The sequence below is a fragment of the Symphalangus syndactylus genome, chromosome 5 (genome assembly GCF_028878055.3).
Source record: "Symphalangus syndactylus isolate Jambi chromosome 5, NHGRI_mSymSyn1-v2.1_pri, whole genome shotgun sequence".
Taxonomy (NCBI): domain Eukaryota; kingdom Metazoa; phylum Chordata; class Mammalia; order Primates; family Hylobatidae; genus Symphalangus; species Symphalangus syndactylus.
Genome location: NC_072427.2, coordinates 38,618,080 through 38,642,851, shown reverse-complemented (window position 1 = coordinate 38,642,851; position 24,772 = coordinate 38,618,080). Strand labels below are relative to the sequence as shown.

At 40.4% G+C, this 24,772-nt stretch overlaps 1 protein-coding gene and 1 long non-coding RNA gene across 17 annotated transcripts in view; one reads left to right on the top strand and one right to left on the bottom strand.

Annotated features, from left to right (window-relative positions):
- Positions 1 to 24,772, top strand: part of IQCH (IQ motif containing H) — a 256,651-nt gene that overhangs the window by 156,941 nt on the left and 74,938 nt on the right. For 13 of the 16 annotated variants that reach the window (XR_010120697.1, XR_008657668.2, XM_055278015.2 and 10 more), the window contains 3 exons: positions 366 to 638; positions 5,128 to 5,319; positions 22,909 to 23,029. Coding sequence is in view for 14 of the 16 variants with exons in the window: in XM_055278015.2 (XP_055133990.2) it covers positions 366 to 638; positions 5,128 to 5,319; positions 22,909 to 23,029 (586 nt within the window). In the remaining 2 variants the exon portion in view is untranslated. The remainder of the gene's footprint in view (positions 1 to 365; positions 639 to 5,127; positions 5,320 to 22,908; positions 23,030 to 24,772) is intronic. The other 3 variants (XM_063638821.1, XM_063638816.1, XM_063638820.1) reach the window with 1 other exon arrangement.
- The window catches only part of LOC129482354 (uncharacterized), a 110,929-nt gene continuing 95,097 nt past the window's right edge, over positions 8,941 to 24,772 (bottom strand). The window contains exons 10-12 of the long non-coding RNA XR_010120699.1: positions 17,219 to 18,951; positions 16,603 to 16,805; positions 8,941 to 13,789 (exon numbers count right to left, since the gene is read on the bottom strand). This is a non-coding gene — a long non-coding RNA (uncharacterized lncRNA). The remainder of the gene's footprint in view (positions 13,790 to 16,602; positions 16,806 to 17,218; positions 18,952 to 24,772) is intronic.

The window sequence follows — 24,772 nt, the reverse complement described above, 5'->3', positions numbered from 1 at the left end:
ATTGATTTTCCAGACACTTTAGTGTTAAACCATGCCAGAAGTGTTGCAGAGATGAATCACTATTACCCAAAGGCCGCCAGCCTCTTTTCCTTCTGACAGAAGGATAATTCCATGTGGATCAAATAAATACAGATGTGTAGTAATTAGTTCTATTCCCAGTGAGCCTATTTCCAACACACTAAAGATGTGAGCGATTATGGAACCTCACCCCAACAGCTTTTATCAATTTAAACTGCTAAACAACAGGATAGGTCATAACCCAGCCTGCTATTAATAATGTATTTATTATGTGCAACATTATAAATTAGGTGTATGGACTAGAAAAAAGGACACCTTTTAACAAGAATAATATGATCTTCCCCCAGAAGCATCATATGTGCCTGGCCACTCACCTGATGTACAGTCCCAAGGCAATCAAAAGAATAAAAAATCTCATCCGAGGAACAGAGGCCTACATCGTCAGCGGGCTCCTCCACAGAGATGATTTAGCTGTGGCCGATATGTTAGACATACCCATCCTGGGCTCTGAGCCTGAACTAGCTCATCTTTATCGTACCAAATCTGGAAGTAAACGTGTCTTTGACAGTGCCAATGTGGCAGTTCCTCCTGGAATATATGACATTTATAGTCAGCAACAGGTATGTGGGGTGGACAAGTGAAGCTCTGTTCAAATGTTTGAAACATCCTCTTGATCTTGGACAATTTCCAAATCTTCTGGAGCCAGACCTACCCAATGAAGAATAGGTGGAATATTTGAGTTGATTTGAGGGAATCTACTTTATTTATTTATTTATTTATTTTTGAGATGGAGTCTCACTCTGTCATCCAGGCTGGAGTGCAGTGGTGTGATCTTGGCTCACTGTAACCTCCACCTCCCAGATTCAGTGACTTCCAGCTAATTTTTGTATTTTTAGTAGAGATGGGGTTTCACCGTGTTGGCCAGGCTGGTCTTGAACTCCTGACCTCTAGTGATCTGCCCACCTCAGCCTCCCAAAGTGCTGGGATTACCAGCATGAGCCACTACGCCTGGCCTGAGGGAATCTACTTTAGAACTTTGTGTTTTAAAGTATTTTCCTGTTAGTCTTGCAGAAATTGCTGGAATTTCCAAACTATTTACTCATTTGGAATAAGCACTGTTAAAATGTATATATCATTTGGACTAATCTGCTATCAATATTTAATGCTTTAACATGGATTAATTCATCATCATATCAGCTTGCCAGTCATTAAATAGGATCCTAAGAAATAGGAGAGTCAGTTTTCACTAAAAGCAGTGGGTTTGGAAAACTCCAGTGAGTGAGCCTCCCCACTGGGTCAGATTGCAAAGGGCCTGTGAACAGAGGGCTGCAGACTTCCTTCGTTCTTCAGGAAGCGATCGAAAGGGAGAAGGGGAAAGATCTCAGAAAGGGGAAGTAAGACAGCTCCAGGAATAAAACTGTCTGTTTTGGTTTTGCCTTGGACCAAGTGTGTGGCTATGCATACTTCCAGCAGATAGTCAGGGTCTAAAACACTGGGAGAAATGTATTAGCCACTAGAAATGTTTTCTCTTTGAGTTAGCCCTGGCAGGTGTTCTCCCATTTAATTGCCATCTGTTTTCATAATAGAGAAAATTAAAAGACAAATGGCTGTTAACATTTCCTAACCTCTGTTTCAGTACACCTCTTGACCATTATTCTGAGCCAATCACAAATTATCCCCCCTACCCACTTGTTGGGAAACCAGAGAACCGTGCACAATGAGTCAGTTTGTGAGGGACGATATTTAGGGATCCCCTCCTACTCTCAGTTGCCTGATCATGATGCTCTGCACCTCACAGCCACTGAGCTCAAAAATCTAGCCTTTCAACAAATCATACTTTGCAGAGATTAGTTTGAAGATACTATTAGCTTATTAAATTGCCAGCAAGTATTTCACTCTTGTTAGAGTATTCTTGGGCAATGTTCATGGGCTCATGAAGGAGGTATCTCTTAACGGTATCACAACCTAGGAAAGTCGCAGGCAATTTTAGTAGGAGTGGAATACAGAGGCTCCTCCTGAGCTGTTGTGTCACTTCCATTGTCATTAGCCACCACTGGAATTTGAAGATAACAAGGTAGATTGCTTGACTCTGCTTTGCAGCAGAATATCTGGCTGTTACAAGCAAAATAAATTTTTAAATGATATTATTGCACACATGTACTATACATTAAACAACCTTCAAAACTTTAACATGTATGTGCAATATTTATATTGAGTCTTGCCTTCATCTTCACTGAGGAAATCTCAGGCAATCTTTGCTATGAAATATTTCAGAACCGCATATGTTGATTGTAGTTAAAGATGCAGGCACATTTAATGCAGTAAAATCTCCCTCTAGTGCTAGTATTCAGAAGTATAACTAAAAACCTCCTTAGAGACACATCAAATTTGAGAGACGTCATTTGACCTATGGTATGTGCAAAGTGTACAACAATAAACCAATATTTCACTGAGTTCTACTCTACTTGTTTAGAAAACATACATCTGAGGTCATCAAGAATTAAAATACTCTACTGAGATTTTTCCAGATAGTGACTACCCTATCTAATCTATCTGAGCACGTCAGCATTTTGAATCTGCAGATGGGGATGAATCAATAACACTGACTTTTTACCCATGTACATCATAAACTTAAAGCTGGTGAAAGAAAACTGTGATTATTTTAACTTAGGTTATTAAGTATTTCTGACTTTCAGTTGGACTTTAGCAGTAATTATTTTTCTGCTCTTTACCAGGATAAAACGAATCACAGCTAAAAAAATTTATTACATCTTTTGAACAGATAGACTCAAACAGAAAAATGATAAATATTCGGAAATAGCATGAAGTCGTTTTGTTTAGGATTAATTTGTTTAAATCTAGCATGAACACAGTGAGCATTTCCTGTTTTGATCCATAAAGTAACTGTGAAATTTCTCTTTCTGGAACATGCTCCATGGGAAATATTGACAGCTTTGGTTAAATAATCAAAAATAGCGATGCTATTTTAAAGCACTGTTCAATTTTCACTTAAAGATAGCACATAATTCTTTCCAGTGGTGCAGTCTTTACAATACTATTGATCCTTTTCATTACTGTAGGGGCTCCATCAACAGATGCCCATTTATAGGATTCTCAGAAGCAACAAATAATAGGATTTGGAAGAAATAGATAATAATTCTGTTAGTAGTCGAAACCTCAATATATCTAAATATGTAATTTTTAAAAATCTATGCCAGAACACCTTTCCTTACACTAGCAAAAGAATTTTATCTGATGTTAACAGGCCAAAGACCATTTCTACTTCTGCAAAGTGTGATCATAATACAGCAAAATATGATTAAATATAAAATCTATATTCTCAACACATTAGAGAAATAAGGAAACAACTTTGGAAGGCATATTTAAAAAACCTTCCTAGGCTGTGTTCATCACCATATGGTTTGTAGACCAGAGTTCTGTCATTTAAACACCCAAATCATCAATAAACACTACTTGATAATTAGGGAGCTAAGATAATTTTAATTTTCACCCTCACTGAATACCCCATAGTTGTATGAGGTTTCCAGAGAACCCGAGTATGGCCATTTTGCTGTCTCTTCCACACTGCCATGTAGTATAGTGTCCCCAGGAAGATTTGCTGGACAGATACAACCCAGAAGAACAGATCAGGCCTTTAATCAAAATAACTTTAATCTGATAGCTCCAAACCTCAACAGAACTGTAAATCATGAGTCCTTTCACACTCTTTAGTTAAAAAAAAAAAAAAATTGTGGTCAAAAAAGAGGATAAGAGTGTCACAGAGTCCTTCTGTACAGAAAACCATAGCCAAGAACAGCATGGGAAGGCTCCGGAGACAAAAAGCTTAGTGTTATTTTGTTGCTTTCTGGGAAGTATAGACTGGAAAGTCTGATAAGAAGACAAGACAGAAAAATCGTTTTGTGAGCTAATGAGGTATTTTTCTCCCAGGCTCTGCCAGGAGAGTATTACTTATAATTAAGTCATCTTGCTATAGACTTTTATCTGATTCAAACTCACCCCAAATGGCTTATTGAGTGTAAAGAAAGTGGCTTCTCATGCTCCTCTTCTGACTTCTTTCTCCACTTCACCCTTCTCCACCTCTCTGTGGGTTGGGATAAGCAGCACAGTGAAGAGGGAATGAGCATAGGTTTTGGAGTCAAAGCAACTTGAATGGAATTCCTACTCTGCTACTCAGTGCTGTGTGATTGTGGGAAAGTTATTTAAATTAGCAGAACCTCAGTTTATTTACATATAAAAGAAAACTAGTAATTGTGTCCACCTCATAGATTATTGTATTAAATGAGAAAATTCATGCAAAGAACTGACATGAGCCAAAGGCCTGTCTCCTACTGAGAGTTCAGTTATCTTAGAGACCATCATCATCATTATGATGATACTGAGCTTGAAGTACTGTTCTATCCCTTAAACTCCCATGTGTTTGAGCCCAGTTCTTGAGGAAATGTTGTTTCAAATAAAAAGTCAAGTAGGTGTGTATGCCAGGAAGGTTGCTTTCACAAATGTTTTATCTCCTTTATCTGTCTTGGTCTAAAATATATTTGTTTATATCACACATATACTAAACTTGGCCAATTGGCCAGCCAAACAAATGTATTTCATGTACATTAATGAGGAAAAAATTAAATGTTTTATAGTTTATAGCAGTAAAAAGCTCAACAAAGCCCCAAACAGTTAGTTTTCAAGACTGTAACTCTTTCTAGTCTTGAAACAATTAAAACATCATTTGAGGAATCAATAAGTAAATGCATAATTCTCCAAAAAAGAAAGAAAACAATATCAAGATTCAATTACAGGCATTCAAGGATTCTTTCTTTTTCCTTCAAAAGCCAGCAAAATGATAATTTCAGAATTTCTCATAAATAAGACTGTGCTTTTAAACATGTCTTTGGTCTCAATTGGTTAATGGTTTCTTTGCATCATATTTATATCACTTTAAACTTCTTTAATCTGTCTTAATAACTAAAAGATAACCAAATGAACAGACCATTAGAAGTAAAGACACATGAGAAGTACAGCAACTAAGTTGACACGATAAAAAGGAATCCCAGGAAATGAACTGTATTAAATGTGGCTGTGTCTTCGGCCCTACAGATGATAGAGCAGCTGAGTCAGCTGATAACTGATCACCTGCAAATACAGCGCTGGCTCTTTAAGATGGACTCTGAGTTCCGAGGAAATGGGACTGCATTTTGTGATATTCCTTCCTACCTAAAGTGCTACAAATGGGTGCTAAAGGAGAGTAGCAGATATGGCCTTGAAGACTGGAGAAAGAAATGGGCACAAGTGAGTATTCAATGGTGACTTAAACCTGCAGTGTCTGCAAACAGGGGATGAAGCAAAAAGTTCAGCTAAAAGATGAAAGTACTTTCCTCTCTACTTAGCTCTGTCACCTGCTAGCAGTGCCGTTCTTGGGACCTTTTTCCTTATATACACAATGAATGGGATTGACTGAGTTCTTTTCTTTTCTTTTCTTTTTTGAGATGGGGCCTCACTCTGTTGCCCAGGCTGGAGTGCAGTGGTACAATCAGGGCTCACTGTAACCTCTGCCTCCCTGGCTCAGAAGGCTCCTTCCACCTCAGCCTTCTGAGTAGTGGGGACTACAGGCATGCGCCACCATGCCTGGCTAATTTTTTCTTTTTCTTTTTTTTATTGAGATGAGGAGGGTCTCTTTATGTTGCTCAGGCTGGTCTCAAACCCCTGAGCTCAAGCAATACACCCATCTCAGCCTTCCAAAGTGCTGGGATTACAAGTATGAGCCACAATTTGGGTTATTTTCAGTGTTTCTTCTCTGGGCCCTAAAAGTCCTCATTCACATCTTGAAATTGATTATGATAATTAGGAAGTAATTTTTTATCACATTCAGGTAACATTACAAATCTAATAATTTGCCCTGAGTGGTTCTTGATCATGTGCTTCTAACAACTGTTGTTATTAAGCTAGCTGTATTTTATTATGAGATAGAAATTCTATTAGTGAATGGTTGTCACCTGGAAGCTAATGTATAATAGTATTCTGTCAGCAGTCATATGTTTTTGAAGACAATTCAAGGAATTTTACGTAACTGCTGGTCCCTGTGAGATGCTGAGAAAATAGTATATTCCAGCCAGAAAATCTCCCAGCAAAAACTGAGCTGTAGGTAAAAAGTCTTAGTATGAATGGATGGGTATAGATTTTTTCCATGCACATTTGTGAAGCGATGAATCGTACAACCTTTTAGTCCCTTCCAAATTTGCTTAATTAAAGTAATTTTATATGGTTTAATATATAAATTAAACCTGCCATTCTAAAACTATCTTGCTTTTCATCCAGAAATCCCCAGTCTTGCCTGGCTTCTCTTAATCCCAGATCTCTGTTTTGGCTGACCTGCTGGTTAAAGCATAACCAATTAGGAAAATCTCAACGCAAATGCCCTTAACTGGTTCCTTCCTTACCAGCATACATAGCAGTGGGCTGTGCAAAGTGATTTGTGTCTGCTTTGAGCATCCCGCTACGGAAGTATATGAATCAAGACACAAGTGATAGAGAGGGAGGGGCACACCTGAGGGAACCACATTATTCTTGGAAAGTCGAGTGATGAATAAATCTAGAGAACAGTCAGGAGAGAGAGTTCCCTTTGACAAATGTGACTGGTTTCCCCATGATCTATTCTGGGCTTCGTTTCTCCCCTCCATCAGTAAATGGACTAAATGTAGTACCTGTCATGGCCAGCTTTTTACATATTATTTAAAGGATACCAAAATGAATTACTCTTCTAGATAAAGATAAAACAAAGAAAATGTATTTAATTTTGAGGCCCATAGAGATTTCCCTTATATTCTCTTTGAACTGGATTTTATTTCATATTGTATAGATTTTTTTTAAAGTAACACTGTTAAGATTAAACCATAAAAATATGTTTTTTTATTTAAAACATTGAAGTGTTAATGTGCAAAGTATTTGTTGGCTTCAGTATTTCAAACCAATAATTTTTAAAGAATTCTCTTGACATTAGACTATGATAAATTTGAAATGTTTGACTTTAAAAAATATTTAAAATACTGACATTTGGCTGAATTGTATTTAGAAGCCACATTGTGCATTATTTAAATTTCAGTTATTTTAAACCGTAGCATTTTAATTGGCACCAAATACATTTGGCACTGTTGTTAATGTTATTAAATGCAAAGCTCTTGAATAATTAATAATCTATCTAAATCATTTTTTAAAACTTAACAAGGAAAATATATAATTATTCGGAAATCTCTTTACAGTCTGAGGCCAGTGCTTAGCCATGATCTGAAGCCAAAAATAAAGTAGTTCTGAAAAGGTGCCTCTTTTTTTTTGTAGGAGCCTATTGACATTCTTTTGCCTTCAAAGTGAAATCATATTCGGAGTGGAGGTGAGCTGCAGTCTCCATTGAGTGTAGCTATTGAGAATTTAGGATTAGAATTCTCCTTTGTTCCAGAAGACCATCGTAATGGTGCACATTTAGACATCAAAGCATTACTTTATGAGCATAGGCATGTTTTAATGTCCTATTACAGTTTGTAGACCTGTTTCTTTTGATAATGAAGATGTTGTGTCATCAAGCCTAGCCTGGCACATACAAAACATATGCTGGCAGGTTATTAAAAATTTCAGCTTCTTGATGAAAGACTATCCTGCAGGCTAAGAGTCCAGAGAAAGACTCCATTCTGGGAGAATTATTAGAAATGAGAATATGACTGTAAGCACTAAATTATGTTAATACTTACAAATAGCATCATTTGCATAGCAGTTTATGATACAATACCACGATTTTTCTCATTGGTATGTTGTAGGCAACAGATTAAAAACAGTGCTGTTTATGGGAGTTTGAACTCTTGAGATTCTCTTGCATCTTATGCAGATACTGGTTTTAGATGTAGACAGAATTCAGTGCAGACTCAAGTATCTAATATAAAGATCATCTGGGCCGGTCGCGGTGGCTCACGCCTGTAATCCCAGCACTTTGGGAGCCCGAGGCAGGTGGATCATGAGGTCAGGAAATTGAGACCATCCTGGCTAACACGGTGAAACCCTATCTCTACCAAAAAAATACAAAAAAATTAGCCGGGCATGGTGGCGGGAGCCTGTAGTCCCAGCTACTTAGGAGGCTGAAGCAGGAGAATGGTGTGAACCCAGGAGGCGGAGCATGCAGTGAGCCGAGATCGTGCCACTGCACTCCAGCCCGGGCAACAGAGCAAGACTCTGTCTCAAAAAAAAAAAAAAAAAAAAAAAAATCATCTGGCTGGGCGTGGTGGCTCATGCCTGTAATCCTAGCACTCTGGGAGGCCAAGGCAAGTGAATCACCTGAGGTCAGGTGTTCGAGGCCAGCCTGGCCAATATAGTGAAACCTTGTCTCTACTAAAAATACAAAAAAATTAGTTGAGGGTGGTGGTGCACACCTGTAATACCAGCTACTCAGGAGGCTAAGGCAGGAGAATTGCTTGAACGCAGGAGACAGAGGTTGCAGTGAGCCAAGATCACACCACTGCACTCCAGCCTGGGCGACAGAGTGAGACACTGTCTCAAAAAAAAAAAAAAAAAAAAAGTCATCTCTTTTTTCACCTATGTAATTTGGAACCAGAGTTATCTGTCTGGTTATAGTTGAGAATTAAAATAGTCCTGAAGTCAGCAGATGCTGAAAAGTTGTAGTCATGGTTAAAAAAATTCAGTAGAGACCTGTAGGTGATTTTTAGGAAAAGTAGAATGTTACATGAAGGCCAAAATGAAAACAGAACACAACTCTATCATTTTTTCTTGGTGACTTGGTACCAAGCCTATTCTCTTCATCCTACCAGCTAACAAAACCTACTTCCCCCAACAAGTTCCAGTAAACTCATTCACTTAAGTACTCTGCTCATTAAGTTTTAATGAATCCACACTCTTGCACACACTCCAAACTCCCCGTTCCCCAGTCGGGGGTATTTATTTTCATTTAGGAGGAATAAAGGCTTAAACAAAGGAAGACAAACATGTAGGGGAGAAACATTCCTGGGTAAACTCACCTAAGACAGTCTAGGGAGACCCAGGCAGACACTGTGGTACTAGTCCTTGTGGCTTTTTTCCATTTTTTTCTTTAAGGGTGTCTTCCTTTCCTCAATTCCTGGGACATTGGCTTAGTGGCAGTGATGCTACTGGTGACACTGCTTTGCAAGAGATCTTTGTAGAACAATTTCTGTGTGTAAAGAACTAAGCCAGTTTACTTTCAAGTTTCTCTGTGCAGCCCTTCGTGGGGCCTCTGTTACCCTGGAGATTCTGGGATGTGGTCTTGGCATTACTATTTTACCACTTAATGAGAAAAAGGAAATTGAACTGGCTCTTGAATGCTTCTAGTAAACATTGCTATTTTAGCCTTTTGCAAGAGCAGTTTTACCTTTATTTGTACTTTGATTTACTTTGTTTGACATTTGATATTAATTTGGGGATCACCAATGGAGGAAAAAACTAATTAGACATTTGATATTAATTTAGGGATCACAAAGGTAAGAGAAGAACTATGCCTGGAAAAGGTAGAATAAACCACAGTTGTTTTGCCTCCTTTTAGAACTAAGGCAACAAACAGAAAACACAATTACAAAAGAGAATCATTAACCATTTCATGCCATAGAACTCCCTGCATCTCCACCTCCATTGTGAAGATCTCTGTCCATTCAGAATGGCCCTGGAACTAGGTCACAGGAGCCATTGCAGAATGGCAGAGCTCGTTGTCCTGTGTAGAATTTAGTAGGTATTTATTAGGTGATCCCAAAGAGCCATTGCTTGTAATCACATCATTTTTAGAAAAGTTTAAAGATAAAATAACAAGATTAAAACAAATTTAACCAAATAAGTACATAATCACTTTCCCCAAACATAGTTGTTTTCATTTTTGTGTATTAATTTCTACATATGCAATATTTCTTTCTCATAGCTACAATAATAGTGTATATGCTAGTTAAACATCAGATCTTAAATATTTTCCATGTTTATACATAGTCTTCACAATTATTAGATGCATAATATTCTCTCATATTGATGAACTCTAATATATTAAACAATTCAACTAAGTTGGAAATTTACGCTATTTCCAGCTTTCATTTTTTGGTGGTGGGAGGAAGGAGGGAGGAAATATTTGTTTGTTTTTATATTTGGTTTTTGTATACACCTCTTTTTGCTTCTGTTGAGTTACTTCCCTAGAAGAAAGACTCAGGAGTAGAATATTTTATTGCTTTTGTTACATATTGCCATATTCCTAAGAAGATAGTACCAATTTCCAAAGCAACTAGCAGAGAATAAGCATACTAGTTTTACCACAACCTTACCACCAATGGATATTATGAACTATTTGCGCTTTTATTTTAGATATAAAAATCCAGCTTCTCATTGCCATTATTTGATTACTAGCAAGGGATATTCTTTTTTCATGTCCTTATTATTTGTGTTTTATATCAAAAATGCAAGATCTTTATTTTTTTAATCTAGATTTTCTAGGTTAAGAAAAAATCTAGGTTATTATTTTTTCTAGTCATGAAACTAATATAAATGATTATTGTTCACTTGTTTTTATATTTATTTTTATATGTTGAAATCTTGACATCTTAGATTATCTTTATGTATTTAGTGGTTGCCAGAACACTGAGATTAAGCATTTTGTAGATCTATGAATACACTGTTAAGGTGTTGACATCTCCTTGTATTTCTTCGTCATCATCATCATCATCATAAATAAATACTGCAGAGTACCTACTGGGTACCAGGTATTGTGCTAAGCACATTACATGAATTATCTCATTTAAACTCAGAAAAACTCTGAGGTTTTTACTCATTTACTTTCACACCAATTTAAGGTATAAGGAAGGTATTATTATTCTGTTTACAGATGAAGAAGCCTATTCTCAAGAAGTGACTTGCCCAAATTTATAGCTAATAAATGATTGTGCCTTGCTTTGAACCCACATCTGAATGCTGCATGCCCAGTGCTTTTGCCACACTGAGCCAAGTACATTTAGGAAAGACCTTCTTATTTGAAAGTCCTGGGAAGTATTCTCCCTCACGTCCTTCCCTTTGTGACTCATACCATGTGCTGCCCTTGTGGCAAGCTTTCTGCTTTCCAGAGATTTGTGGGAAACACAAATATTCCTGGAACACAGAGGCCACTGCTCTCAAATTTCTTCCCTTTCCTAGATGACTGATGAGCTGGTCTCCTTTTCCCACAAGGCAGCAAACCGGGAGGTGTTGGGGGCCATCAATACACATACCTCAGAGCTGGAGAAGAGGAGCCCTGCTTGGGAGTTTCTAGGATTCAGCTCTTGCAACCCAACTGCCTCACATACCTGGTTATGTGCATGGGTGATGAGAGAGAATTTTAGACATCACCCTTTGATTGTTCATGGGAATGACAGATTTTCAATGCCTTTCTCAATTGAATACACTATCGTGATCATTTTAGTGAGCCTGTAAATTCCCAAAAAGCTTGGAGTAGCCCACCCTCACATCAGATGTAGCATTAAAAATATGGTAAGCATTTAAAACCCTTGTTTTTAGCCCAGTGCAGTCGATCACTCCTGTGATATTTTGTAATCCCAACACTTTGGAAGGCCGAGGTGGGAGTTGGCTTGAGGCCAGGAGCTCAAGACCAGCCTGGGCAATATAGTAAGACCCTATCTCTACAAAAGATTTAAAAATTAGCTGTGTGCCTGTAGTTCCAGCTACTTAAAAGCCTGAAGAAAGAGGATCACTCGAGCCCAGGAGTTTGAGGCTGCAGTGAGCCATGACTGCACCACCACTCTCCAGCCTGGGTGACAGAACAAGACTCCTATCTCTAAAAGCAGAAATACCCTGTTTTTTAAAAAAATAAGCAACCAAATATTTTGTTTGTTTGTTTTAATTTTTTTAGTCTCCTATTCCAGGTTGACATAGTAAACTGCCTTTTAAGCAGAATGAGTGTTGGAACAGGCTAGTCATTCAGGGTAACTAAGAGGTAGTTTGGCTTCCTGGGGTTCCATAGTCAGGGACACCTACGTTAGACTCCCATGCTTCCTGGGGGATAACATAGGCAAATTACTTCAGCTCTCCAAGTCTTCCTTTCTCTATCTGTAAAGAGAGATTAGTACCTGTCTCATGGGTAAGTGGTGACAAGTAAATGAGATAATTCTGTGAATTGGCTAGCAGTGTGCTTAGCACATAATAAGACTTTAAGAAATGCTACCTATTATTATTGTTATTATTACCATAAAATTGTATTATAACAAAATACAGGTAACATTGAACAAGTACATACAACTTAATCTTTCTTTGGTCATTTAGAAGGTTCTTTAGGCTCTGGTAGGCTTCCAGGATATTGCTGTCTATGTCCATCAGCCATCGTTATATAGGGTTGTGGCTGTTGAAGATACAGAATATTGGTTGATCCGGTTGTTCCCAGCCTATGCTTTACCCAGACAGTGCCTTGAAAAGAATGTCTTCATAGCAGCCTGCTTTCTTATCATTTAGAAATATAAAACAGTTCCATTTATTTGAACTTTCTATGAGTTGAATAAAGAGGCTTGACAAAGTAGAGATTATTCTGACGGAAAGATTGCAACCCAGTGGCTTTATTTTCTGGTTCCAGTTGGTGTATTTTCTAATTAGTGTAGCAGCACGTCACCACAATCATTGGAAAGTCTTAATCATTTACATATTTGTCTTTATCTCTGAGAATGACTTAGAATGTTTTCTTCCAGTTCAGTAGTTATTTTCATGAAGCTGCCAGGGTTGAGTGTGAGGTGTTTCTCTGTGCCTGAGGAAGATGACAGGAGAAGGAAAATTGCCTCCCCAAGTGAAATGAAAGCCAGGGTACCCCTTCTGAGGACCTATAATAATCAGCTACACAAGCTGTTGGTTTGTGTGTCCTATTGATTTAATATGCTTCTAATCAGTACATAAAGCTATGGGCCTGCAGTGTTAATTTTTCATATGCTTACAAAGTACCCTTTGATTTTCTGTCACACGTTAATTACAGTGTTTTGCCATTAAATAGGAAGCTTTGTGTAAACTAATTACTAGGTAATCATTGTCTACTGCAAGCGTGCTGTTTGTACCTTTTATTTTATTCTAAAAATGCACAGATCTCACAGTCTGGAAACACTCTACCTTCCAGCCATTAGCTCTCACTAATTCATAGCATTATTGTGGTGAGAGTGTAGGAGTTGTAATTGTTGTGGTATCAGAGCTGTTAATTACCGGAGTAAACAGTTGAAATGGTGCCAAGGTCTATTGTACAAGGCAGAGAAAAGGAGGTTTAAATGTTACTCCCACCATCTGGGGACTGGAGGAGAGGCAAATGCTTGAAAACAGCAGTGAGGCGCTATCGCCGCTTCAGCTCCAGGGTTGGCGGCCATATGGATCCCGAATATTTTGAATCAATTGAATTTAACTGCCAGTTTTTTGCAATAACAGCATGGAAGGAAGGAATAAAGCAAAAGATGAGAGAAACGAGAATTGGTTAGTGTTCTCACATCCAGGAAGTCCCCACTGGAGGTCTTTTGGAAAGGTCCGCTTTGCTGAAAACCACAGAGCAGGCATGGGCATTTGGAACGGTTTCAGAATGAGTTTTACTCTCCTCTGACGGTGACTGCGCCATTTGCTTCTGGTCGTCTGTCCTTGGTGCCCCTCGGTGAGACAGGGATGCCCTTGAGAAGACTCAGACTTTCCTGTAACTGTGCCAGATCCCACAAAAATCCTGACTTTGGAATTCACTAATTTACCATCCTGGTATTTTAACAAGCATGGTCTGTGGAAAGAAAACAATCAATATATAATGCTACTACATCTGCCTCAAGTGTATGCATCTGTATGTGTGGAAATATCAAAGAAGGCATAGCTCTTCACTCTGATTAAGAAAAGTCACTGCTTGCCCATTCCTTTTGCATAAAATTAAAATATAAATTCTCCTGATAGTCTCTCATTTCATTCCACAAACTCACTCCTCTCCCCCACTACTTGAATGAAAAAATCAAGTCCAAAGGGCACATGTGTTTCCTTTTGTTTTTAATTTTCAATTAAAGAGCTTTCATCAGCATATGCAATTTTCTCAACCAGCGATATTTCTCTTAACTGGAAAGAAAGACCCTGTTACCAGTAATGATAATTATGGCTACTTCTACTTATGGCTGATTTTAAAACCACATGGTTTCTGCTTTAAAATATTGCATGATCTTAGAACGGGCATGTGTATTTATTTGATGTCACTCTTATATTTTAATATAATTTCCTTAAAACCATTTTCCAATGTTAAAAATATTTCTAAAACACCAGTCACTTGCTGCTGTAACTACTTTTTAATATCATTCCCCAAACATGAACATATTCTTCTTTTTTTAAACCACCCTGGATTATTTATCTTTAATTGTTCCTTTAGCAGATGTTGAAGTAATTCTGGGAGTAGTGTAAACAACTCCCTGAAAGAAAAGGATCACAGGCCCTCACATACACCATGAACCAAGGACAGGGCTTGTCGGGGCTTTGATGATGGCAATTTTGTCCCGGGGAAAAATTTTCCTGCCTTTCTGTATTTGCAAAGTTCAATTAAGAATTTCAAGAAGCATTTAATCTTTATCTATTGAAACCCCCAGCATGCAGCGCGCACAGGGTGAGCCTAGAAAGAAAACCACAGCCCCCTGTGGTGAGAGGAAAAAAGAAACAGCAATTTAAGTGCTGGAAAGTTGAAAGGGAATGAACCTCTCTAGTGTTTGTGGTGGGGGGCAAAGCAGTTGTGCTGAGCTTTGGAATGGAGGCACAACATATGTGCCTCAGTTGGACAAAACGCTTCTCGAGTCAAATCAACTGCTAGGCCTGCATGTTGGTGCAAGGTGGAGGCATAGATAATGAGGGACAGACTCCTCGAGAAGCATCGAGTGGATAATGCTACATAAGTATGGAATTATATACCGCATTTTCACCATTCTGTTTAATGAGAGCCGCCACCGCAGCGAATCACTTGCCACACAGGCGAAATGGGCCATTAGCTATCAAGGGAAAATTGTCTTTGCCGCTTTCAGCAGATGGAGCAAATATTTTACAAAGCAATTTTACATACCAAAAACATTTGTGTGCCTTGGTAATGTTGGCTGTTTTACATTATGTTACCTTCTACAGCAGCATAATTTTCCATCTCATCGAAGGCAAAGTTGGCATTTTTGATTTTTAAATTCTCAATTAACAATTAAACATGGAGTATTAAAGCAGTCCTTAAACTTTAAGTAGGTGTGGGAAGTAGTTTATGACTTGCCAAAGACATTTTCATTTTTTCTTCATCCTCTCAGCATATTTTTGCACTCTAAAGAGGGACTATTTCTAATAATCTTGATGGAAAGGAATGAGTGGAAACTCCACTACTGATTGCAGAATGAGACTTACCAGTGCACACAGTGATCAGAGCATCTGCTGGCCTAAAACACCCATCATGGGTTGTGGATACACGGTTTGGTTCACCCATTGCATCAGTTTAAAATGTTTTAAGTTTCAAGTAATAGAAAACCCAACTCAAAATGGCTTTTAAAATGATGAGAAGAATGTATTATCTCAAAATGGCTTTAAAAATAAAGAGAATTTATTATGTCAGCTAACTAAAAATTCAAACATTGGTCTGGCTTCAGACAAGGCTCAGTGATATCACCAAGGACCCAGTTACTTTCCACTTCTCCTGTATACTGTGCTCCATTGTAAGGCTGGCCATCCTTAGGGTTACAAGATGGCTGCCAGTAGCTCCTGCAGTTTGTCCTGGCTCAAGGCAATAGGAAGACAGAACATCTTATCTGGTAGCATTCTCAGAAGAGCATAAAGCTGCTTTTTCAGAAGTCCCCAGGAAGTGCTCCTAATATTTGATGGGTCTAATTGGGTCATGTGCCCATCCTGAACCAATCACTGTAGCCAGGATGTGGCTTTGCTCATCAGGGCCAATCCTTGCAGCTGAGTTGGGGGGCAACACTCTCAATCAACTCACATAGTTAGGCATGGGGAAAGGATTGGTCTTGAAAGAAGTTTGAAATATTATTACCCTGAAAGAGGGGACATAGATGGTGGGCAGCCAGTGACAAAGGCCCATGCTACCATATGTTCATACATTTGACAGCACTGACTTAGCATCACCTGTGGATGATGTAATCCAGCCCAGACTGAGCACTTGTGCCTTGATGGCAGTTACCAGCACAGATTCCACTGCATCATGGCACACTGGTAGCAATTGGGTTTGAATCCCAGTTTTGCTACTTTATGGCAGTGTGACATGAAAAGGGGATGACACTGTCTGTCTACCTCAGAGAGTGGCTGAGATAATAAATGTAAACCACCCCCACCCCACCCCTGCACATGCCTACCACATGGTGAGCTTTTAATCATTAAAAGCTTTTAGGATTTTAATAAAGCCTAAAAAGTGACTAAAATGTATCTTGTGCACAAGGAAGCAGCCCTTCTAAATGCACCCTCAAATTTGGAACCCCTCCCTTCTCTCAATCTGTGTACCACTAGCTGATTCAAATCCTGAGCACCTTTCATGGTGCTCCCCACTTTACACTTTTGAAGAGGCAGCAGGGCCGGAGCACTTACCCAGGAGTCAGAGGCAGCCAGAGAGCACCTGCAGCCTCCCAGTATGACCGAAGAAGCCCTCGTTCCCTCTTCTGTGACACGAGGCATTTGTCCTAGATAGTCCACATGGCTCCTTTCAACACTGACAGTCTCTTGCTTACTTTTTCAGGTCATTGTCTTGCCCTTTTCACTCTCCAGTCTCCATGTAGGGATGTCAGAAGCATCTAGAAAGCAGAACCATGTAGGCAGGTCCCTTGATTTTCTTTTGAACACCAACAGTGTCTGATATGGGAGATGTGAGGTGATTAACCAAAAAGTTATTAATTCACCACTGCAGATTGGCACATGACCCAGTTACACCAATGTGTGTCTGTATGTGTGTATGTGTGTGTAATACACACACAGAGAGGCACTCTTGGAATTTACTTGGTTGGGGAAGCTAACTCTGTAGAGTTTGAAGTAGCTTTAGTCATTGAGTGCAGTATTAAGCTTTAGTCATTAGCTTTAGTCATTGAGTGCAGTGGAGAGTCTACTGGCTTCCCCTAAGATATCCTGAATTTCATTCATTCAGACATCTCTTCCTTCAAATTTACAGTTTCTTGATAGAAAGAGAGAGAGCAAGAGGCGAGGTACATACTTGGTAGACAAGAATCTCTGGGGTGCATCGGCCAGGCTGGTGGAGCCCCGTGCCTTCTGCAGATGTCTTGGAACCTTCCAAGGTCGTGACGATTGTTGATGCACTCTGAGAGGTAAATGTGGGCACTGGAAAAAGTGGAGGCAAGCCTGTGCAGTGGCAAAGATGGGGCTGAAGTTTCTTCTGATGGGAATTGCCCTAGAGCATCAGCCCCACAAAGCTAGCCGCTAATTGCATTCCCAGAGCCAGTGCAATCATGATGGAATGAAAATCTGGAATTCTGACTTTTTTCAAAAGTCAAATGTATTTTTTCTAGCACTTGTTTATTATCAACAAGGTATATATTTTTCCTTCCACACTTCCCAAGTCATTAGCTCTAAATGATCTGTTCAAAATGGATAATAGCCTCTCTGAAACACTGATGTGGTCGTCCATCGTCCATCACCTTGTTGTTACTCAATGCAAAGCAAAAAAATCTTCCTAACTACTCATTTCACAAGTTATTGTTGTCTTTTTTTTTTTTTTTTTTTTTTTGAGACAGAGTTTTGCTCTTGTTGCCCAGGCTGGAGTGCAATGACACGATCTCAATTTACTGTAACCTCTGCCTCCTGGATTCAAGCAATTCTCCTGCCTCAGCCTCCCAAGTAGCTGGGATTACAGGTGCCCACCACCATGCCCGGCTAATTTTTGTATTTTAAGTAGAGACAGGGTTTCACCATGTTGGTCAAGCTGGTCGTGAACTCCTGACCTCAAGTGATCCACCCACCTCGGCCTCCCAAAGTGCTGGGATTACAGGCGTGAGCCACCGCGCCCAGCCTCATTTCACAAGTTTTTGAGATAAAGATGTGCCCCTGTTGCTGGCTTATAACAGATATTCAATATATATACACTTCGGGAAGATAGAAAAGGGAGGAAGAAAGCAAGCTAGCAATGGTTTCCTTAACTGTTATTTTCTGTCTTTCATCATTTGTTGAAGCTCACCGAGTGATCTTACACAAGCCTCTTCATTCTAAGTGCCTCAGCTCCCATTTTAAAGCAAGAGAAATAACATCGTAGTGGCCACTGTAGAGTGTTGCTGAAAGGACTGAATGAGATCATGAATGTGAACCTGTGATGAGACAAAGTATTTTACAAATAGTATTCTAATGATTCACATGAATTGGAGTGTTTGTCTGTTATGGAAGGGGTGTGTGTGTGTGTGTGTGTGTGTATGTTTGTGTGTATGTAAGTTTGTTTTGAACAAAATAAACTTGAATAGCTACAGATCTTCCCTTACCAGCATCTGCCCTTAAAGTTGTGGCAATTATGTTTGAACTATGCAAAATGATAAAAACTAGAGAACAGAAAGCCCCCCAAAAACTGAGAGCTTGCATCTGACGTCAATAGACCCATTGTGGCCATTGGGACCGTGTTGCTTCTTGGGAAAAGAGTGTTCTTAGCTTGTTAAACCACTGCTGCAATGGAGTCCTTTGCTCCTGGATTTGAGCTCTGGCCTAACCCACCAGTTCACAAGCAGCTTCTGAGTACCAGCAGAAACCAGACTGTAAAGGGTTGTTTTGTTGGGGGGATAAAATAAAATGAAGCTTTTACCAAGAATGTCATTTTTCTGACCTTACTTGAATATATGAGCTGCAGGTCCTGCTGTATTTTTTTGGTTTGTTTTGTAGGGATAGGAAGACAATTTTCATTGGTGCTGAGGCCATTCTTAGTATAATCCTTGTTTTTCCCATCAGACACTTTCAAAATAAAGAAATAAATTAAACAGTTAATACCCCTCTCCTCTTACCTCGCATTATTCCTCTCCATGCCTTTTTCTTAGAGAATGAATCATGGCCCCAAGCTGCCTCTGTGTGCCCCAGCATCCCTACTGAATGTCACCCTGCCAGTGCCTTCCGCTGTGTACCTCTCATGGTGAGACACAATTACTCCTCCAGATTCCAGCAGCCGACTTTCCTCTAGGAAAGTTACCCCTTTACTGGGGCTTTGTGCACAGTGAAAACTCCAAGCGTCAAAGCAGAATAGCTGGCTTTGTGAGCAGAGGCGGTGGCAGAAGCCTGGCACAGTGTCCAGATGCCATACACAAGCAGCAGGCTGATGAGTTACTTATTGGCCCTCACATAGTATGTTGCATCTGAGGACACTTCATAAATGTGACCTCATTTATCTTCCCGATGCCCTTCAGAGGCAGGGAATCCCATAAAGTCCACCCAGGAAGAATTCGTGGTTCTTTAGCAGCCTTCCCTCCAGCTGCTTCCTGAGCAGCAAGGAGGAGCCCAGAGAGGTTTCACATTTCATCTTATTCTGTAACTTCAGCTTTAAGGACTACGTCCTATGTTTATCACCATCATGACTCATTCTGCAGACATTTAGTGTTCCCTGTGCTAGGCACTGGGAGACTGACCTCAAAGCCAGTGCCCATGCCATTAAGCAGCCCCGAGAGAGCTGGAGAGCACAAAGAAAGCTTTCTCTCCCAATTGGAGAGAAGGCTTCCTGGAAGAGCTGTGGCTGGAACGACCTCAGGAAGGATGAGGAGGAGTCAGCAAGGGGAGGCAGAGGAGGGCAGGTTAGGGGGAGGCTGAGAGCTGGGCAGGAAAGTGAGGCTGCATTAGGAGGCAGAGGCCATATCACAGAGGACCTTCCTCATCTGTCGTGTTGAGGAGTTTGGACTTGATCCTCAAGTTGAAGGAGATCTCCTTTCAAGATTTACGTGGCAAGGGTTTTACCTGCTCCTTCACTGCCTTTTCTCCTTCTCTCCCCAACACCAAAAAAAAAAATATATGCTGGGCGCGGTGGCTCACGCCTGTAATCCCAGCACTTTGGGAGGCCGAGGCGGGTGGATCACGAGGTCAGGAGATCGAGACCACGGTGAAACCCCGTCTCTACTAAAAATACAAAAAAAAAAAATTAGCTGGGCGCGGTGGCGGGCGCCTGTAGTCCCAGCTTCTCCGGAGGCTGAGGCAGGAGAATGGCGTGAACCTAGGAGGCAGAGCTTGCAGTGAGCCAAGATCGCGCCACTGCACTCCAGCCTGGGCGACAGAGCGAGACTCTGTCTCAAAATATATATATATATATATAATATATAAAATATAATATATATATATCACTTTTTTCTAGTTCAGTTGCTTAAAAGGCCTGACATTCTGTAATTTTTGCTATATAGATGAATGAATGAATGATTTATGTTTGGACTGTCTTGGTATGAATGACCACATAGTGTATAACTGGGTAGATGATTTCACGTTCCCCAGCAGTGGGGCAGAAAGGCCATTTAATCAAGGCAGAGCAAAGAAATTCCCACTTGCCTGAGAGAGGGCCTGGGCTGTGAGACTTCCTTTCCTTGCCATTCCATTTTCCAGAGAAGAGTGGAATTCTAATGCTGTGTTTCATTGTCCCAGCTTTGGGGCACTTCATAAATCAGAGACAATTGGTCTTCCTTGATAAAATGGAATGGTTTTAACTGAAACAAGTGTAAAACAAAAGAAAGATGGATTTGGGGGACTGTTCAGAGAAGGAACAAAGAAGGGGTCCGGGTTGCTGGAGCTGCGCATTTCACATGCTTGTTTATAATTTAGATACAGGGCTTTGGGACGATCAGGTAATTCACAGTAAAGATCAGAGAAAATGTGCACGGTGTATAGGATATGAAGGGAGGGAAAAGGCCCATTGCTTTGACAGCAGTTTCCTTGCCTCTGCATCACAAGGCAGAGCTCTCTGCATGAGCGCTTCACCAGCCCTTCTTAACAGACCTCCTCCCACTGTGCAGGGAGTCGTCCTGAGCTGAGTGTGAGCCAGGGCGCTCTCCGCTTCTTAGGGCAGTTCTGTTTTGTATGTCAAGCACTTCCTAAGCTAACTAATGAAACTCTCCCACCAAGATTTTCTGGATATTTCGGAAGTTATTCAAAGTTTTTGAACCTGCCGAGGGCATAATGTCAGATGTTTGTCTTCTACTGTGGATTGTCAATGGGCACTGGACCTAGAATCAACCAGCTGTTCCAAGGAGTTGGGGCGAGCAGTGCATAGAGGACAATCACTTTTTAATGGTAGGGAAATTGGAAATAAGTGTGTGTGATTTCTAATATTCCAATCCCACCCCCAAAGCTGATCCCTCCAAATTACTGCACCATCACTCAGATTCAGAAGTTCCCTGGCAACCTAAAGTAAATCTGAGTTTTTCTTGTCAGTGCTCCATATTTTGAATATGAATATTGTCTATCATATGAGTTTCAGTCCAGTACCCTGCGTCACTTCTGGCAGAAATAAAATCTGAAGAGGTGGCTTCTAATTGAAAATGTTTAGATAGTCTAAGAGGAAGAGTATCGCAACTTAGGACATCTAAAAAAAATTGTCCTGGCAAACCAAGGCTTTTGAGATCAAAAGCCATACTCTTATTCGTTAGAGGATTCTCTACTGATTTCATTTTGACAGGAGGCTCTTTAGTCTATGGGTTGTTTTACAGATGGTATGGGGCCAGCCTCACATCCAGACAGATGAGACTGTGACCCAGGGGGGATTTCAGGCAAACTGAGGCTGGCCCCAATACTCCTTCCCACCTAACTCTTCCAACCCATCCCTACCTAAAATCTCACCTTTACAGCTTCAGCCATAGTTTAAGCCTTTGATGATGAAGTTGTAGGATGCAGACATCCACCAACAAGGGGGAAATGGCACAGATTAAAGAGATGGAAGATGACTGGACACTGTAGCTCATAGCTGTAATCCCAGCACTTTAGCAGGCGGGGTGGGGGACTGCTTGAGGCCAGGAGTTTGATACCAGCCTGGACAACATAGACCCATGTCTACAAATATTTTTTTTAAATTAGCCATGCATGGTGGTGTGTACATGTAGTCCCAGCCATTTGGGAGGCTAAGGCAGGAGGATCATTTGAACCCAGAAGACTGAGGCTGCAGTGAGCTATGATCACACCACTGTACTCTAGCCTGGGTGACAGAGAAAGACACTATCTCAAAAAATTAAAAAAAAAAATTAAAAAACATACGGAGGTGGCCAGGTGCAGTGGCTCACACCTGTAATCCCAACACTTTGGGAGGCCAAGGCAGGTGGATCCCCTGAGGTCAGGAGTTCGAGATCAGTATGACCAACATGGTGAAACCCCGTCTCTACTAAAAATACAAAATTAGGCTGAGCACAGTGGCTCATGCCTATAATCCCAGCACTTTGGGAGGCCGAGGCGGGCGGATCACCTGAGGTCGGGAGTTTGAGACCAGCCTGGCCAACATGGAGAAACCCCGTCACTACTAAAAATACAAAATTAGCCAGGTGTCGTGACACATACCTGTAGTCACCAGAAACAAAAAAAAAAAGTTAACCCCACATTTTATATAAAGGGAAACTGAGGCCCAGAGTGAGAAAAGATATTGCCCAAGGACACTCTGCTGGTCAGGCTGCCAGCTGCAGTGGGTCTGAAACCTGGTTTCCTGATGCCCAGAGAGAAGGGTGCCTTTCAGAGACAACAGGAACAATTAAGAATTTTTAGGGCACCAAATCACTTTTGAAATATGAAAACTGAAATGGCTGAAAAAAGAGAGAACATTTTCAAAATGGCTTTCTGACTCTGGGTAAACAGTAACCACATTTTTTTTGCCTGTTGGAGGCCTGGTTTTTAATCACTCCACAAGCAGTTTTCATTTCTGTAGTAAAATTGCTTGTGGTTCTATTTAATTTGTTTCTGCAGGAGCCAGCTTTGGTGAAGATCTCCGAGGAGCTGGCAGGCATTTTAGCACAGCACGCACAGCCAGTCAATGAGAAACGGTTCCCGACGTGGAGGAAATTCCTCCAAACATTTCTCAGTCAAGGTAAATAAGACTGTAAAGTTTCTATTGAGGATTAGTCTACACAACCTTGGATTCTAGTTTTGGGTCAATTGGGGCCAATTTAAATACTTTGCATCTCCTGCGTTGGTTTAGAAAAGTGCTCCTGTAGTTTTCTTTTTCAAATGTTGCCTAAATATTTATCTTACACCCAGCCTCTTAAGTAAATAGGAACCTAGCATGCCAAGCATGGCATAGGAAGCTCAAGATTCTGGGCCTTTTTTTACACCACAAACTTCTCCTGAGAGGTGGGCTTTGGAATCAGATTACCTGGGTCTAGACCCCATCTGTGACCTTGAGCAAGGTTCTTAAACCCACCAAGGCCCGGTTTCCTCACTTACCTACCTCACCACCCATTTCATTGGGTGGATTCAATGAAATACAGATATGAAAGTTTCTACCACAGAACCTTACACAAAATTATCTTTAATAAGTGTTAGTTTCTCCTTCTGTTTTCTAGGAGAGCAAAAATGGTCTCACTTCCAGTTCTGAATATAGCATTTCCAAACAAGGATTTGCTACAGTCCAGGAACAAAGCGAGCCTCCATTCCTTTTATCCTCCTCCTCCTACTTCATCCTCATTTGCTAACAACATTGGGTGGTCCATGAATGAGGGAATGAATGGAGTGAATGATGCCTGTCTACTGTCTCAGAGGTCCCTGTGGGGGTGCTACACAGAGGCACACCCATGCGACAGCCCTCACTCTCTAGGAGGTTACAGTGCAAGACATATTATATGCTTACCCACATGCACAAGAAGAGAGGGTTAGTATAATAGGCCAGAGAAGGCATCTTTCCACTGCTGTCAAGTGATAATAATAATCTCAGCAATAATCAATAATGGTAAGATAATGTCATGTCAGATGATAACAGCAGGAGCAATAGCACAGTGATGATAATAGCACAGTGATGATAAAATAGTGAGCTTAGATAGTGCTTATTATGGGCCAGGCACTCTTCTAAGTATATCTATATTAACTTATTGAAGCTTCCTAACCATCCTATGAGGTGGGCACCATTATCACCCTCATTTTATAGAGGTGGAAAACGGAAGTACAAAAGATTAACCCCAAATCACTCTGCTAACACATAGAAGAGCCCATGAAAAGCTACCTCTGTGCTGCTCCAGGAGTCTTGAGCAGAGCCAGTAGTTACATTTATCCAGGCATATCGTAGCTCAATGTATAAGAGTGTATGAAAGGACAGATCTGTTGGTTGTTGGAATATACTGGCTGGGCAGGGTGTACTGGACACCCTGTTAATGAATTATTTAAGCAAGGGGTTGAATTGCAGCCATCTAACAAGATTGCTGGAAAGAGATTCTTTGCAGGGGACAGTTGTGCTAGACAACTTCCAATGTCCTTTCAACTCTAAAAGTTTGTGATTCTATAAATTTCTACATGTACCCACTGATAGACAACTCAAAGTAAGGAAAGTCAATCCCATGCATAAATGGAAGAAAATCAAGTGGCTACCACACACACACACACACACAAGATCAATAATAAGGTGTTTTTTCTTTCTTTTTTTTTTTTTTTTTTTTTGAGATGGAGTTTCACTCTTGTTGCCCAGACTCGGGTGCAATGGTGCGATCTTGGCTCACTGCAACCTCCCCCTCCCGGGTTCAAGCGATTCTCCTGCCTCAGTCTCCTGAGTAGCTGAGATTACAGGCGCACACCACCATGCCCAGCTAATTTTTGTATTTTTAGTAGAGACGGGGTTTCACCA